The sequence below is a fragment of the Drosophila ananassae genome, chromosome 2R (genome assembly GCF_017639315.1).
Source record: "Drosophila ananassae strain 14024-0371.13 chromosome 2R, ASM1763931v2, whole genome shotgun sequence".
NCBI lineage: Eukaryota > Metazoa > Arthropoda > Insecta > Diptera > Drosophilidae > Drosophila > Drosophila ananassae.
In genome coordinates, this window is record NC_057928.1 from 17648728 (window position 1) to 17666745 (window position 18018).

The 18018-nt window shown below is 45.1% G+C and overlaps 1 protein-coding gene across 4 annotated transcripts in view; it reads right to left on the minus strand.

Annotated features, from left to right (window-relative positions):
• LOC6493115 (regulating synaptic membrane exocytosis protein 2) overlaps nucleotides 1-18018 on the minus strand; it is a 53603-nt gene that overhangs the window by 10835 nt on the left and 24750 nt on the right. For 3 of the 4 annotated variants that reach the window (XM_014908731.3, XM_032454444.2, XR_004310932.2), the window contains 9 exons: nucleotides 16285-16613; nucleotides 14009-14257; nucleotides 13633-13883; nucleotides 13316-13573; nucleotides 12902-13143; nucleotides 7340-7464; nucleotides 6777-6996; nucleotides 6536-6600; nucleotides 5-186 (listed from right to left, as the gene is read on the minus strand). In XM_014908731.3, the coding sequence (XP_014764217.1) occupies nucleotides 5-186; nucleotides 6536-6600; nucleotides 6777-6996; nucleotides 7340-7464; nucleotides 12902-13143; nucleotides 13316-13573; nucleotides 13633-13883; nucleotides 14009-14257; nucleotides 16285-16613 (1921 nt within the window). The other variant, XM_044714373.1, reaches the window with a different exon arrangement.

An 18018-nucleotide genomic window follows, 5' to 3' on the forward strand; every position in this document is an offset into this window, starting at 1 on the left:
TTACCACTTGGGCAAAATTCGGACCTTGGCATAGGCCTCCGGCATATTTCCGTGGCCGTAGGCTTCGTCCCTCAGGGCCAGGTCGTCGCCGGCCATCAGGGAGACCACCAGCTCGTTCCGCTCGGCGTGGTACCAGACCTGGATCTGGACGCGGCCGGTGACCAGCTTCTCGCGGGCAATTTGCTCCTGCGGCGATCAAAAAGCTTGTTAGTGGGATCTCCCAGTTAGTCTCACCCGCCGGGGCGAGTGCCTGCCCCGCCTCTCGGATCTGAGCGATCGCCAAGGAGTTTCGTCTATGGTATCTCTAGACAAGATTCAACGGCCTACGGCCTATTGCCTACGGAAAGCGTTTGTGCGAGAGTTTTTCGCCTATTTACAGTTGTTGTCCCGCGGAACTGGGCGTGTTTGTGGGCGCCTCTCTGTGTGGGTTTTGTGTTCTGGATGTGTACATAACTGAACAGCAAATTAAAGCAATCAAAACGTAAATAAAACTAATTAAACGAGTGAGAACAAAGGGGGTGGTGGGACTGGGGGCAGATTGGGTTGTGGGTAGTGGGCGGTGGGCTGTGGGTGCAGCATGCTGGCTAAATTGCAGTGTGGATTGCCCTCGGGGCCTACTACTCAACAACACAAATACGAAAACACTCAAAACACATGCGCATGCAACATAAATATAATGCAAATTATGATGCACAACGTGGGTGTACGTGGGTGTGGGATGTATTTACAAAAACACACACACACATTCTGCACAGATAAACAAAGGGAACCGCAAATGCAATCTGCCCCGGGAGGTGTCTAGTGTTCTCTGTGCCCCAAAACGGAAGTCATTGCGGCGCTGTGGTGCATGAAGGTCCTGCGATTGTTCCTAGTGCCGCATTAGTTGCTTCTACATGTGGGTACACGGAGAAACAGTGCCCCAAGGATCTAGTCCTTAATTGTGATTTAAATTTTTTTGGGGGAACACAGAAGAATCAGAGCCCCGTCAGTAATACCCTTCTCGGTTAAACACCGACTACTTTTAATATTTATGACCTTATCGGTTCTATTGAAATCCCTCGATTTTGTCGTTTTTTTTCCCCGTGTGCTATTTGGTAATATCGAGACTTCATAACATATTCATAGCGTGTACATGCGAAACAGCAACACTATGCCGAATTGACTTTCTCCATTTCTCTGCAGCGGAAGCCGCCATATTGCAATAACGTGTAGCAAGCGGAAATGGCAGCCACACACTGACACACCCACACACACACATGCAGACACGAAACTGCGAACTGTTGCTGGGCAACTTTTTACGAGCAAACAACAACAACGAAAAAGAAAGTAAAATATTACATTATACGGCGCGCACTTCTCATCTGTGGAAATCGAATTCGTGTTGGGACTCTTTTATAAGGGCAGGGCAGGGCAGGACAGGACAGGGGAAGGAGTCGCGCAAAGGAATCGGGGAATTTATTTTTATCTACAGGTAAGCAGCAGGCACATGTACTTGCTGGATTATTGGAGTTTATCAGGCATCAGGCAGGCGCTGCGGCGATAAAAGCCTAAGCACTTGAAAACTTTCCACCCAGAATGGGGCCAGGCCGACGGCCTGTCGATAATAATAATGTGGATCCAGGTTCCAGGTTCCAGTATCCTGTATCCTGGCCTGAATTGTTGTTAAAAGTTTTCTAATTTTCGACATTTCGAGCATATTATGCCTCCAAGCTGTCAATTAAAGGCTCCATCACCTGTTGCCGACAAGTCCCCGATGGGTGGGTGGCTCGCAAGTACAAAAGTCGCTGGGAAGGTCCTTAAAGGGAAAAATAACTGACAAAGGAACTTGCACGGCAACTTGACACCTGCCCGGCGGTTTCTCAGGAATTCGATGGAAAGTTTCGGCTGGCGACACGAACAACCGCAAGCCACGGGGAATACGACAGCGGCTTCTGTTTCTCCATTTCTCCGTTTCTCTATTCTATGATCCTTGTGGCGCCCCTTTCTCCCCCCCAGAAAGATAACTCGATGTGACACAAAAGTTTTCGCGACAAAAGTTGCGTATGAATAATAAACACAGACATGCCAGTGAATGGAAGGTACAGAGATACACACAGGAGGATAGAGATATAAATTGTATAAAAATTATCCACACAATTAAATATTTCATATGCTACAGGTACAGAGAGAGAGCAACGAACAAAGTTTCATACAATAGATATTTACAGAGTCTTAAGTAAGCTGGAAACAAAATGGCGGATTGTCCTTTCTGTCAGTTTAAATAAATCTGAAAGGGGAAATCCCTCTGATGTTTCCAGCTGTGGATGCTAATAGAACTCATTACGGGACATGATTACACTCATAAATCAATCAATCATCGCTTGGAGTCGAGGTGGCGTGGAAAAGCAGGTTAGCTCGATAAGTCAATCACACTGCAATCAATTTGATGGCAGTCCCATTACTCTGTTTTAAATTTGTACATTAAGGTTTATATATATTGCTTTGTTTCGGCCTTGCCGCCTCGCTTTGAGGTTTCTGTATCGGGTTTTTGTTCAAGTTCGGTTTAATGTTTTCTTGCATTTTGGTATTTCATGTTTATATAGCCATAACTCGTGCCAGCTGGGGTTACATTTTGGTTGTACAGGAAATGAAAATTGAGTTCATATACAATCAGCATGTATTGGTTGTTAGTTGTTTATTTATATAGTATTTATCGTTTTTAGTTGCAATTGCAGTTTGAGGTTTGAGGATAAATGCTAATCGATTTAAGATTCAAGAGCCACTAAATGCTAGTCAAACAAATTTTGTAGGCTTAGGCGTAGGTTTTATGCAAATAAGGCCAAAATGCAAACGAAATCAAAGTGATGTACTCAAGAGGACTCTAAGGAGAGGAAACTGAACCAAAGGAAATCAAACCAGAACTCAAACGAAATCAAAACAAATGGAATCGCAAATCAGGCAAACCTAAAACAGTACTTAACGTTGTATTGTGTTGTGTCTTTTATATTTCTACCATATTAATTCTCTCTGCGAGTCTCTCCACTGTGTTGAACGTGGCAGCCTGACGGATCGTATTCTATATCTACGTGGGTATTCGCGAAAAATTGGGTACATTGGCGCACAATAAGCTTTTGTTTTGAGGCGGATAATAAATGCACACTGAAGGGCATCGTTACGGGGCGCCTTGGATCGCCGCGGAAGTGCAAAACAAATACAACACTCTAGCTGATAGCTGATAGCTCTAGCCGATAGCTGACAGATATGTATATTTATATATATAGTATTTGTGGGATATACAGGGCGGGGCAGCGTCATAATTAAAGAGTCGGGTTTATGCAAAGCCAAACTGAACAGATCCAAAACAAGCGAAACGAGACGAGAAAGCGTTAGAATCGAGACGAAAGTAAAGGTAAACATCTGCTAAGCGAAAGCCAAACAAAAGCTCATAAATTGACAGACAGAGAGAGCGTGGAGGGCGTACAGGAAATTGTATACAGGAGGAGAACAGGGCGTATACGCAACGCAACAAACGAATATGGAATCGGAATAGGAATCGGAATGTGGAACTTAAAACGAAAACGAAAACGAAAACGAACTGAGAACGAAAACAAGAAACAAGAGAAAGTTGAAAGCAAATCGTAATGCAGCATTACATAAAATCAAAAGGAGAAAGCGCACTTTACAATACATATTATTTCTGAATGGGTCTTTACAAAATATATTATCTTATGCGAATATACGAATAGAACCTGGCTATGTTACAAGGACCTGGCTTGGCCAAGAGGGGGTTAATATTAGTAGTTACTTTTCTAGATTGTTTTTCCACTAGCTGGGGGTTGGGTTCTGGGGGTGCCGTAACTGTACAAGGTATCTCTAAACAAAAAACTGGAGGTATTCCGAGTATACTATATTGTATATTTATAATGGTGGGGATGCTCAATGTACAGGGTAGTACTGTGTTATAGTTGCTTTGTTCATTTACCATTTGAGTGATGGCTTCGATGGGTTGGAGGGTTGCAGGCTGGGGAGCTGAAACTGGTACTGGTACTGGTACTGGAACTGGAACTGGGACTAAAGGAGGCGTGGTCCGCTGTAGCTGCTTTTAAAAGGATAAAGCAAGTCCTGCCAAGAGAGATCTCAATTGTTTGCACGCGTTTGCGTTTTGTTTTTGCAGTTAAATATAGAGACTTTATTTTCACATTTCTTTTTTGTTCTTCTGTCTTCCAGAATCAGATTCAGAATTAGATTTAGATTTAGATTTAGATTTAGGTTTCTAGCACATTGGTACGCTGGTATACGCATTAGTGACTAATAACTGGATGTTCAAAGTGGTTGCTTATTTACTTTTGTTTACACATTATATATTCTTGTATCGTATAGCGTAGATATTGGATTGTGGATTAATCTCAACCTCGAGCTGCTCTGTTAGTGCATGTAATCATTAAAAAATCTCACATCAGTTTTCACTTCTCTAGGGACCCTACTCCTCCTGCCCAAAAACGCGACCATGTGCTGTGATTTTGTAAAGGTTTCATAAATCTAGTACAATAATTCAGTTACAGGTATAGTTACAGTTAACAGTAAACAGTTACAGTTACAGTTGCAGTTGCTGTTATAATTAAATTTAGTTATTACGATTACAGGTTCAATATATATATATTAGGTATATATTTATAGGTAAGTCATGTTCGTGTGTAGGCTATACAAAAGTGTCGTGATCGAATTCAATCAAAGTTATCACCCATCTGACAGGAGTTACATAGCTACAAAGCATCTGGTAAAGGTTTTAGGTATTATGCGAATAATTTCAGTTACATTCTTAGTTAGTTGATTGGAAAATGATTCTCTTCTCCTAGCACTTGGTTTCAATGATTCTTAAATACGAATAAGCTATTTTATGTTATGTAGGTGGGCTCCACAATGGTTGCATCCGTTTCCGCTTTCGGTTCTGTCTCTGCTTCCGTTTTCGTTTCCGCTTTCGTTAAACATTTACAAACATGGCACTAACATTGACATACATACACAAATACAAACGCGTATAGGTGTAGCATATAGAGAGGTGTTAATTACACGGATAGCATATGACTTGTACTTGGATTTCTTGGGTTCATTGGCTTAAAAACACATTTAAACATTTCAACAACAAACTACTACATTTCTTTTCATTTTCATTTTCCTTTTGTTTTTTTTTTTAGTTTCCAATTCGGTTCGTTTTTCAAATCCATCTTACTAATATATGTATAGGTATATATAGTTAATAACATTTAAAACACACACAAATATCGTTAAACTCTGCTCGCTACAAATTTTCACTAGTAACATTTATAAAGATTTGTAACTATGAACTATGTATCATATAACTGCATAGGTACGGACCCGATTCCAGGCCATTACATTATCATCGTAATATATCGTAGGTTTTCAGTAGGTCTTGTTCCTTTGTTATTATTGTATCGATTCGTAGAGCTCGCAGAGAAGATTCGGTTCTACTCAAGCGCTATTTGGGGATACTATTCGGGGGACTTGGGACTTGAGACTAGCACAAAATTCGTTTCTCCATCGGAGAGAGAGAGCCGAGTGTTAGTGTTATCATAGACACGAACGACCACTAAGTAGTTAAAACTTTATACGAGTACGTTCTCTTAAACCTCTATTGTTTGGTGCTTTGTTCTTACTGTGTCCCGGGGCAATTGGATTGCCCGCGGGGAAGAAGGCTTCAACCAAGGAAAAACAGACTTGAAACGAAGGTCTCCACATCTTTGAGCACATCTATTTAAAATTTAAATACAGTTCTCGCTGACTGACTACGCTTAGCCTTTACGCTTAGTTTATGTATTTAATTAACCGTCTACACACGTTAGTTGGGCATGTTAGTAATATTGTATTATACGATATATTATGTAGTTTCTCGAATCACTAAGTTCTACCAACACCGAAAAATGAATATATGCGGGTACATTTTGGTATGTGGTTATATGACAAAGAATAGCAATGAACACATTTAGCCACTTCGCATGGTTAGTAATCGGTAGTAATCGAAAAGTAAAAACTCCAAATCGAAACAATCGAAACAAATCGAAAACCGAGAAGGGAACACATATAGAAATTAAGAAATGTATTACTCAGTTAGCTACATAATTATATTTTGGGCATGAATGTGGTGTAACCAAAATGAAAATATCAAAATCCAAATCGAAATCGTTGAATCAGTGACTAGAAAGGTGAGTTTAATACGAGTATTTATATATAGGTTTCATATATATCTTTTGGCATGGAAGCTGCAATCAAGTACGAAGAGTTCAATTCATTTTGTGAGCACTTTGTGAAAGCTGAAATCGTGTGGAAACTGCTGCGAACGCTTAAGCTGCATTAAATAGCTACTTTATATATGTAGTATATATGTATTCGGTAATTTGTATTTTAGTTTGGCTTGCTGCACATAGCTCGGTGTGTTGTTCTTTTATGTTCTTTTCATGTTTTCAATCAATATTTTGCTGCGACTCCCGCTGCAGCCAAACTTCTTACAGAAACGAAATATAACAAAATAGGTTTATACCGGAGTTTTTGGTAATTTCCGTCTAGTTGGCGATGCTGGTGATTTGTCTGTGGTGGTTTCGGGTTCTGTTTTCATATTTATTTTTGCGACAATGTTTTCGACAAGAGGTAACAAGAAACGAGAGCAACAAACGAAAATTATGTAAATGTCATAGTTGTTTACTTACAAGGTATTTCAATATATGTTGCGTATGGAGAGTATTTACAGGATGTGAAGCTCTTATGGCGCCACAAAGACTTACCCGCTATGAGGCCGAGGCCCACTGGCCCGTCGCCCGACCGTCGGGGTCCGCTCTGTCCGCCGGCGTTGCCCGGGGGCAGGTTCTCGTCGAACAGGTCGCACATGCGGAAGTCCGTGGCGTGCTCCACCAGAAGCTCCACAATGTCCCCGGTGCGGTCCATGATGGAGCAGACCTCCTCGAAGCTCCTGTCGATCAGAGACATGCCGTTCCACTCGAGAATCTGATTGGGGAGCACATTGAAACACCATATTACTGTATTCTCTTTAAAAGCCCTCTAACCACAGTTTAAAAGTCAATAAATTCGGATGAGTTTAGAGTGGAAATCCCCTCTTATGTTTACTAGTTATTTTTGCCAAAACACATAACTCATGGCAAGTGGCCGTGTTTACAGAGTGTTGAAAATATGGCAACCAGAGATCATCAATCATGTGCTATTAATTTCGGGCTGACAGCTGGCAGAATTTGCACTGCGGTTGGCCGCGTTTCGGCACCCTTTTCATCATCATTTGCTAGCCAGGCTTAAAGCTTGAGCCCCCCAGGCCTCTACGCCCAACCCCACTTACCTTGTCGCCCTGCTGCAGGCCATTCTTCTCGGCCGCTCCGCCCGGGACCGTCCAAACAATATAGGCGAAAAGTCTGCCATCGGCTCCAGTTTTTCCACCGACGACGCGCATTCCAAAGCCACGTGCTGCATTGCGGGAGGAGATGGGAAAAATTTAATAAGAACTGGCTCACGAACTGGGCGATTATGTGTACTGAGACGGGTACAAAATAATCAATAGACGGGCTCTTGAACTGGCCAGAAGAAAATCGGAGACTGTGACTAGGCACGTACTCGGAGATACAGATACAAATTTCGGGCATGTGGCAACAATTTGCGTTGATTTCATTTGCACTTTGCAGTGGCTCGAAACCCAAACGAACCAAGGGAAAGTACCACCAAACTCTGACTCCCAATGCGTATACGCCCCGTTGCCAAGCAAACAGCGAGTGTCTGCTAAGTTTTTGTGCTTAGTCAACGTATTTTGGTCTCGTTTTTGGCCCGCAGGATGGATGATGCTGTGTTGCTGTGGACTTTCGAGTGCCTTACTTTGTTTCCATTCACTTCAAAAAATTTGTGCTTGTGCGGTCTTGGACCTGAACTTGACCCCTTTAGACATTTATTGCAGCTCAAGTGTGCCAAATGTGTGCGTTTGAGGGCGATCTCATTGAGTGAATTTGTTGGCCAACAAATCCAAACAATTTAATTAATTTAATTGCAATTTGGGTCGGGTGCAGTTCGGTCTCAAGTACTTATCATTTGGCGCAGAAAACTAATTTCAACAATTTGTGCACCGAAAACTTGCGAAAGCGGATTTCCGGCGCTCCCTTTTGAACTCACGGTTCCGAAGCCTGGCAGTTGAACAATTTCAACGATTTGGGTACACCGAGAAAAATCGGCAATCTCACATCACACGTTCAACTCTGAACATTGTATAGAATTCATTTCTGTGTATCTGCTGACAATGGCCAAAAAAAGTTAACCAGCCACCGGAGCGGCGATGACAATGAAATTGTGTCTCCAAGGTGAGCTGGGAAGCAGCCAGGACGAGGAGCCTGCAAGCTGGAAGCGTGGGCAGGACACTGTGACAGCCTGACAGGAGGGCCAAGTTTTGCGCAGGAAATGGCGGCAAACTTGGGCGCCCGGCAGTATGCAATAAAATGTTGCGCATCCGCCATTGCTGTTGATTCAGGCGCATTGATACCCAATTAGGATAAGGCGACGTTTTTCTCCTTTTATCCTGCCCATTTGTGTGGAGTGTGTTTTAATCAAAACTTTTTTCCATCTTCTCGCCTAAAGACAGCAATAAAAACGAAATAAATAAAACGCAAATCCTTTGCCTGACAAGCAAGCAAAAAACAGGAAAAGCGGAAAAGATTATTCATTCGATGACGCAACAGTTTTGGGCAACTCGCGAATACTGGCCATTTGCCTTTAAGCCGGCACTTAACATGGCCGAAATGAGCGCGGGCTGAGCGCTGAGTGAAATTTTCGATTCGTTTTGGCCGTAAAAATCATGAGAAGGCTCCCGGAATCTGAGCTGTGAGGTGAGGTTCGAGTCCTTTGTCTCATTGTTCTCGGACGGTCTCGGTTGTCCTTTTCCGTGCGTATTTGCCATTCCTGGCCTGGCCACTTTTATGATACAATTTGTTTGCCGGATGGCCGACAATTTTTTATGTGGCCATCATTGGGATTTAATAAGCCGGCCCAGCCAAACAGCCGGACTTGGCCAACACACACACAAAGGTGTGTTTACGGCCGGAGGGTCCAAGGGGTTATTCCTATTTCGGGTATCCCTTTTCTTTGTGGCCCAAGGACCATAAATATGCCGGCAAATTGAATCAACATTTGTATGTAGGTCATTAGGGCCAGGACTTTGCTTTGAAAGCAAATACCCTCAACCCTCAGCAGGATAAAAAAAATAAATAAAACCCGAAAAGGAAAGGCTAACAGACTGGGAAGGATTTTGCCTTTAATTGGAAAACTAACTACCTAAGCTGGATATTTTGCAACTTTCTACCTTCGAGTTTCTTCTCAAAGTTTTAAAATTTACATCCTGGCCATTGCATGTCCTTCCATCCTTTACATGCTCCACATCCTCCTAATGACATTAACTGTGCAAACTTTTAGATGACACACATTGAACGACTTAATCGATGACACACCTGCGTCCTGCATCCTCGTTTCTGCATCCTTGAGTAAACAGGTGCCAGGAAGTGGGTGGATGAGTCATGAGCATGAGCGATATAGTGGCTCCTATCAGCTGCCATAAAAATTGTCTCTTAATTAAACTAGGAGAGCAAAAGACACGCTGGAGATTGTCCTGGCTTCGGGGTTTTGCTAGATTAAACTAATAAACTAGTTCACGACTGTAACTGAAGTCAAATGATGAATAAAAGTACAAGAGAGGAAGGTTATCTTTAGGCAAAACCTAATTCCTGTACATCCTTTACGGGAATTTTTCTGATAAGCTTCCTTTAAGAAGCAGAGAGCCTAGCCATGGCCATTTTGATTGCCATTTTTCATCCGATTCTTGAACGGAATACTGCATCAAAATTTTACAACAAATTTTCAAATCGATTTCTTTATCAAATTTTTCAAATTTATCAAATTCCCTTTGAAAATTCTGAGAATGCATGGGAAAGTAATATAGCCCCGAACGAAGGCCATATCTTTGCCAAATTTGATCCGATCCTTGAGCGGAATATCTTTAACGATTTGTGGATCGAATCCCCGTCAATCTGCATCAAAATCCCGCAACAAATTTTTAGATCGAGTTAATGTTCATTTTTCTGGTGGGTCTCTTCCAAAATTCTAGAAATGCAAGGGCCCCAATATGGCCCCAAGCGAACTCTTTGCTAATATTCATCTGATCCTGGAGCCAAGTAATTTAAATGATTTTTAGGTCGATGCTTAAAGTAAATATCAGCATGAATAATTTCTTGTTGTATTTTGTTCCTACAGGTACCTTATGGAAGTAATGCTTATGAGGCGCAGAACTATGAAAAAGCGGCCAAGCAAACAGCTAGTGCTAAGGACTTTTGCAGGGAGGCGAGGCAGTCGGCCACCTGTTGCCACAAAAGGGGGCACGCAACGGCAGAGCCTGAGGTTCGTGATTTGCCGCCATAAACTTGTGGGAGTGTGTGTGGCGGGTCTGGCTCATGAGGATGCATAAAATTTCATTAGGCGTGTTAAGGCGCCATTTGGCGGGACACCTTCCCACTCCCCCGGAGTCTATTTCCTCCTCGATTAACAGTTGCCATCGGACATCGTTGGGAACACTTAGAGTGCTGCATAATTGAAGGCCAGAACCGCAACCGAAAGCGAATGCGAATGCGAGTGCGATTGCTGGCTGGGAAGGATTCAATTACATGGCCCATCGAGACGCAGCATGGCGAATGCTTAATTAAACTCTTCCATTAGCTGCTGAGCGAGTGCAGGGTGGCTAATTAGGGGGTGCACCTGCCAAAGTTAATGCGAAAAAGTGTAACATGTTTTCGGGCCCTGCTGCACTGAAATTACAAGCCATCATCACTCGCAGTTCGTCTTTTGTGCTTCGCCTTGCCCGTCCCAGCCAGTCGATACATCAAGGAAATTGCAGCAGACCTGCCACCACAAGCCACAGCCACGCATGTGAAGGAGCTCAGGTAGGAGCAGTAAGGATAAGGACACGGATATGGGGATGTATACTACAACGAATGCCAGCATCGAAGCAGCCAGGCAGCCAAGCCAAGGAAATGGTTTAGCACATTAAAATTCCACTTGCCTCGCCGCATATCAAATATGTCGGGTAAGCAGGCAAGCAGGCAGACAAGAATATATGGACAAGGCTCTTGGGAGTGGGTTTGGCTCGTGATATTCTCCATAGAGCCGTACAGCCACCCACTCGCTATACATTCTTTGGATGCAGCAGTCTTGTGCGTATTTGTTGGGTATTGACATTTTTTTATGATATGCAAATTGAAATTTTATATTAGCAAGCGCACGTCTCGCAGGTGGTTAACCGACAGGAAAAAAGGGGGAAAACTTAAGAACGCAGCTTCTGACTTTGTCAGCCAGCGGCTAGTTATTTTGATTGGAATTATAGGTGCCTCCTCAGAGGATGTTCATCTGCTTCCACGGAAGCTCCTTGGCAAATAGTTGAGGCTTTAAGTGCTTCAAGAGAGGCTTATCGGAAAGATTACTTCCATAACACAGAGTTGAACAAATTAATAAAACAAGTCCTTGCGGAAACTACTGTTGGCCATTTTTAAAGGTACTCCTCCCAGAGACAAATCAATTTCCACTTTTTATTTCCATAAACTTTCTTTTCGTCTTTCACTAAAAATTCCTTCACTCGTCTGCCAGTTTGCTGTCTTTTCAAATTTGAAATTCAGTGTTGCCCTGCCGAGAGTGCATCTAAATGTCGAAAAAGGAGGTAATTTTTTGGGGGTGAGGAATGGGGTGTCCTGTATGGACACTGGCCAGAATGCTGGCCACTCGTTATTGTGAATCCTAGCAAGCCATGCCATGCATATGCCAAACATTCCGGGGCATTATTATTTATGGCCAGCAAGGCGTAAACTTTGTACTGCCACTCGCCTCCGTTCAGTTTCCGATTTTTTCTCGATTTCTCTGCTCGTTTTCGAAAAAATTTGCTTTGAATTCTAATGCAGGGTTGTGGGTCGAGTCACGTTCATATTGTATTGATTTTCATGCTTCGCGTCCACTGGCGATAATTAAAAATTCATTTGGCCAGCTCCAGCTCCTGCTCATGCTCCTGCTCCTGATATTCCTGGCTGACTGACTGGCCCCTTGAGGTATGCAACAAAAATGCATATAATTAAAATACATCCACAGGATGTGGGCCCACAAAGGGGAGGAAAGAGGAAACAAAAACCCCTGGCAAATGACATTGGCCAACAATGCCGAGCAGCTAAATGTCCTTTTTCACTATATGTGGGTGTGTTGAGGAGAAAGAGAGAGGACGAGAGGGAGACAGAGATGGGTGTAGCTGGGGCGTGTCCTTGCTGCAGCTCGTAGCCTGTAGCTCGTAGCCTGTAGCTCGTAGCTCAGTGCTCGTTTTGCCTTTATGTCGATGAAATCCGCTCAGTTGCTTAATCTGCTACCAGACTGCTTCCGCTTTGGGTTTCATTAAGGCCCACAGGGGCCGAAACCACATTATCCTTGGCGATAGCCCACTTCCACACACCCACTCTCCCCCAACGAGCACTCTGTGTTGTTGGGTGAATTAAGGATCCCGCAAAACCCAGGGAGGTCCAGAGGAAACCGAGCTTCGTCCAAATTAGCATAACCAAACGTTGTAATGAGTCCTGTTTACTTGCCCATTTCCGGTGCGGTGCGAAGGCAGGACATCAGCCGGAGCCGGATGGAGCCGACCACCAATCCTCGCTCTCAAGCACGGAGAAAAAATGCAGAAGGCTAAATACATTCCAAGCACTTGAAACTCTTATTGACTAAGTCGATAATTTTTTTTTTTTCGCAGTGTACTACCACTCTTGCACTCACACCCATACACACTTATTTGAAAGGTAAAGCCCCTGGGGCTTTCGAGTCCTGTGCCTTAGTTTCTAAGCTCACTCACTGCGGTGCGCCTTGTCCGTGGGATCCCGGCGCAGGATAATGCGCCGCTTAGATGCACAAATCGGCCCCGAATCAACGTCGTGTATGACGATCCGAATGGCCTCGCCATCCATTGAGGTTTGGCGCCGTGGCGCCTCCAAATCCTCCAGATTGGGGCCCGTGAACGCCGCCATGGGCGGCGGAATAGAAGCAACGGGGGCTGACGGCAGAGCACCGCGATTCTGCAGCATGGCAATGTCGGGCCTGTGGAAAAGGATAATTATGGGGATTATTACAAAATCGTTATAAATAATAGCTAAAATATCTTATCACATGCCCCGATTAATTTTGTTAATCCCGAAGGATCATTTAATTACTTCAATTATCCTTAATTGTTTCATTAAAAACTCAAACAAATCCTGTAAAGTAAACTCACAGCTGTGATCCGCGTCGCCGCATCCTCCGGTCCTCGTCGACGGTCAGCACGGGACTTCCCTTGTCCGGCGAACCCGGCGAGTCATCGTTCTGTATGTCCTCCGAGGCGTGTGGCACCCGGAAAGACGGTCTCCGCGAACCCGGCAGCTGGATGGGCGGCATAATGCCGCCCTCCCCTGGCGACCTTTGCAACTGGGTGGCAGGTGCCGCTCCTCCGGCCTGCATCAGTCCGGGGGCGAACACATCGTAGGCGGACTTCCTAATGGGGGTGGCAAGTGGCGTAAAAATAAATAAAACTGGCAGCTCCGAAGGACTTACCTGCGTGGCATAGACGGAATGCCCAGACCCGCTCCATCTGCCCCCAAGCCCAGGGCCGGACCTCCACCGCCCATGCTTCCGCTCACAGGTCCCGTCTTCATGTCGTCGTCGTAGCTGTGCTGCCGCGCCACCCGGGACCCACGGCGTGACTGCATCCGGGAGAGGGGCGCTCCAAATGGCGGCTCCTGGCCATCGCCCCGTGGCGGGCTGTTTGAGCGGCTGGGCGCCATGCTGCGGCCGCCTTTCAGTTGCTGGAAGGGACAAACAGAAGGTAAGATTACAATTTGGACATCGAAATATCACGCATACACCATGTGGGCTTCAAACACACCTGTGCTTTACGACAAAAATAACAAATAGTCAAAAGAAAACTCACCCTTTCTAACTCCTTGAGCGATGCAGGCGAAACATCCGAATGCCGCCGCAGCTCTGGGCTCCGCGGGGGTGCGAGGGCAGCGCCATTGCTGGGGGCAAGGGTCTGGGTGCTGCTGCCCAGCTTGGCGTCCGAGTGGCGTCGCTGCAGAGCCTCCAGCACCGGGACGTCCAGCATCGAGTCCGTGGAGTCCTGCGGAATGCAGACCCGCGAGGCCATCTTCCGCCGGCACACACTGCACCGCCACATGGTCTGGAACGGGGGAAATCAATTTTCATCACTGTGGCATCAACGGGAGTGCGCAGCGTTAATTAAAAATGCCAGCTAAGCGCAGAAGTCTATTTGTGGCCGCCGCCCAGCGGGCTAGTGTTTATTACGGGCCGGGAAGAAAGCTGGAGAAAAGCCATTATGGTGGCCAGTTGTGGGCAGCGAAAATAAATATTAATTACTTTCGCAACAAAACTTTTTGCCCAGCACGTTGCGGAAATTCTATTTCCAGGAAATGATGGGTCCGAGGAAATGGCGAAACCCCTTTATAGCTCACGCGGGTGTGGGGCACAGGTGCACATGCAACCTGCATCCTGCATCCTAGAGTCCTTCCAGCGGCAGCTCCGCATTTTCCTTTTTCCGCGGCACGCCCGCACAATGCTCGTTACATTTCCACCCGACTGCTGATACATTTTGCCCGGCGGCTTCAATCGTCATGTGTGTCACCATCGTCCTTTTTTTCAACCTATTCCAGCTACCCTCTTTGCCACGCCAGGCTCCTGCCACGGCGGAAGCTGCCGCCATTGTAATTAAGTCGAAGCACTGAGGAAAACTGTATAGTCTTCAGTAGGTGCATTATGTTATCATAGTTACTCTCAAGGACCTGCCTTCCTACAAGGGTTGCACCTCAATTTCTATTTTCTGGCTATTTTTTCTCTCAGTGTAACTGTGTACTGTGTGCACCGCAGCTGCAACTAGAGCCTGGCTTTGGTTTATTGCCTCTGTGCTCCCCAGTTGCGTGTTCTGTAATTACATAGTGCGGCGGTGTGTGTGCGATGCAGCTGCCAGTCCATGATCCCATCGAGAAATCGACTGAAAAGTTATTTCCAAGCTGCCACACGAAGCTGCCACGTCAGCGGAGCTGCAGCACGCTCATGAAAATTTAAGATTTATTTTCCGAGTTGGAAAATCGATTTGAAGTCTCGGAGCTTAGCTCTAAGCCAGAAGACAAAAGCCAGGGAGTTGCTTCTTGAAGTTGCTTATTAACCGAAACTGAAGTTGAATATGCAACAGAGTCCTTAATGTTCTGTGTGGCGAGCTCTAAATGATTATTGCGACTGCAGAAGCTTCCGAATGGCCGGTGATGAGACCGCAACGCAACACTCTCTGCCAGGCCCATAATTACCGTGGGTGGGAATAACAGGTTATGGGTCGTTGTGTGTGTGGGTGGGTTGGTTGTGTGTACTGTGTGTTGTAGTCAACGCCCATGAACATCAATTTCAATTAGCCAAAGTGGCCAGGTTGACAGACAAACGTTAAATTTTATGTTCAGGGCGTTGGCAGGCTTCTTGACAAATTACCACAACTTCGGGTGAAGACAATGTTGCTGTTGATGTTGCTCTAGTTGTTGCTGTTTCTGTGGCTATTGTTGTTCATGTTCCTTGTTGTTGCCTTTTGGCCTATCAATGATCATTATGCGGCTGGGTGTTGATAGATGCGCGATGGCGGCGACGGTTGCATCTGATTCCCCAGCGTCAAGGATGCCATTTAATCTCGTTAATTCGTCCTTCATCCTATTAATGACCTGCGGCGAATAGGCCACAGTCGTGCCATTGTCAAAGCTCACCCTATTCCCTACGCCCCTCTAATCTAATTTGTGTGAGCACTGACCCATTGCACCCCTGGTGGTTAGAAAAATAAGAGATATTTGAAAACAAAGCGAGGACTCATCTATTTGCAAGCCAGAATTTAAAAGTCAGAATGTGAAAGGGCTGTTATATATTTTTGATAGCTATAACTTACTACTTTCTCTTTAAACTTTCCCCTAAAAATAGTAATTTGATGATGCCACAAATAGCTTTGCCTTTGTAGCATACTGGACAAACCAGGACGTTGCAGGGCGCCCTCTTCCCTGTCTCATATTTTCCCATTAATTAAGTGCTGCCTGCAATGTTCTGTTTGTGTTCATTTCTGCCACGCGACCGTGCTACATTGCCTAGTGGCCTGGAAGGGGCGCCTGCAGCCTGTAGCTCGTAGCCTGCATCCTCCTGCCACATCCTGAAAGAACTTACCGCATCCTCGTGCTCGTCCAGCTTACTGTAGCTGGCACAGTCCTCGCACACTCGCTGCTGGCACTCGAAGCACGTCTTGTGGTAGTCGTCCGGCTTGAAGGACTTCAGGCACACCCGGCAGGCTCCGGCCCTTCGACCTGGCTCCTGCTTGGCCGCCGGACCGCCTCCGCCCCCGGCTGCTGATGCCGCCGTGCCACTGTTGTTGTTGTTGTTGAGGGTGCCGCCTGCTGCCGAGTCCTGCTGTTGCTGCTGATAGCTGGGCGAGCCGTAGCTGCCGCTGGTGTCCGCATCCGTCGGAACCAGAGAGGGGCGTGGCGACATTTTATTAACTTTGAAAAGAGAAAGGGAGAAAGGACACGCTGTTCAGTAGAGTCATGTAATCAATTACGAGGAGGAGGCAAAAACCCACCCACCCACGCCGAACCGAATGAAAAACTTGTTGATTTTCCGCTGATTGCATCCACTGACCTTAATGCTTTAAAGCCAGAGCCCCTTTTAGTTTGTTGTCAGCCACGTAATTTGTTTGGCTTGCTAATTGCCAGGACGACAGGTGACAAATAAATTAGATACAGGCCGAAAGGAGATGGCCTTCGAAGCTCGTCAAAGGATGGCCGCAAGAAATTGCGTTATTCAGACTTTGCCAAATTTAAAACACTTCAGAGATAGTTATCGAAGCAAAGTGAATTAAATTTCCCAGAGCTTGGTTTGTGCGAATAATGTATAAATTATTCTTGGCAGAAACTGAATTATTTAGCACAGATTTTTTTTATCTAAATCAAAGTGTCAGGATTTATTTTTTTTGCGTTTCAGAGAATATTATTCCAGGTTTTGTGCTTCAGAGGAAAACCTTTTTCCCTGCGAGCTGCTTGCATTTTTATGATTATGTGTTATGGGTTATACCCTTGAGAAAATAGAGAAAAGTTTCTGTGGCACGGAAAAAGTCGCGGTGCATTAGTCACAGTCATGTTGCAAGGACAAAGCCTGGCATCGCTCATACGCACAGTTGCACCTTGTGCCCTCACCCTTTGGCAACTCGCGCTTGACATTTTCAGCCGTAAAAGTGGCAAAGCAAATATGAAACAATAAGCGCGGCCAAGTGCGCGGGCGAAACTTTTCTGCTTTTTGTTTTCTACTACACATACGAGTGTGTCGTAGAATATATAAAAATTTCACCTGCTCTGGGGAGCACTCAGCTATCACAAAGAGGTGGAAAACACACACGAAAGTATTCGCAACTTTTTGCGCTCTTAAATTATGTGTCAGCCCCTGACATTTCAGGACTTTGGCGCAAAAAGTGTCTGTGGCGGGCCGCAGAAATCTGCAGGACCCTTCAGGTGAGACACGGCAGCCTCGATTATCCACAATTACCGAGTAGAAAGGTCCTGCCGCACAAGTGGCACAATATTTGCCAGAAAATTATGGCGAGCAAACAACCGAAAACCTTAGATCTGTCCTGTTTTACGACCAGGACTAAATAAACATCGGCAAATAAGATTTGGCTTTCAGTTCTAATAAATCGGGTGGCAGTGCAATAAAATCAACGAGCCACAGCTTTCGCTTAGCTGGTGGCCAACTAAAATGCGATAAAAATAACACAAAAGTTAACACAAGATTTTCATGTTGTTCCAGCCACTATATAAACTGAAACAGAAGCTGCCGTTTTATTGACTTTCGGTTTGGGGCTTGGGCTGGGGCGTGGATGGAGGACGTTTATGGACGCCATAACAATGTGAC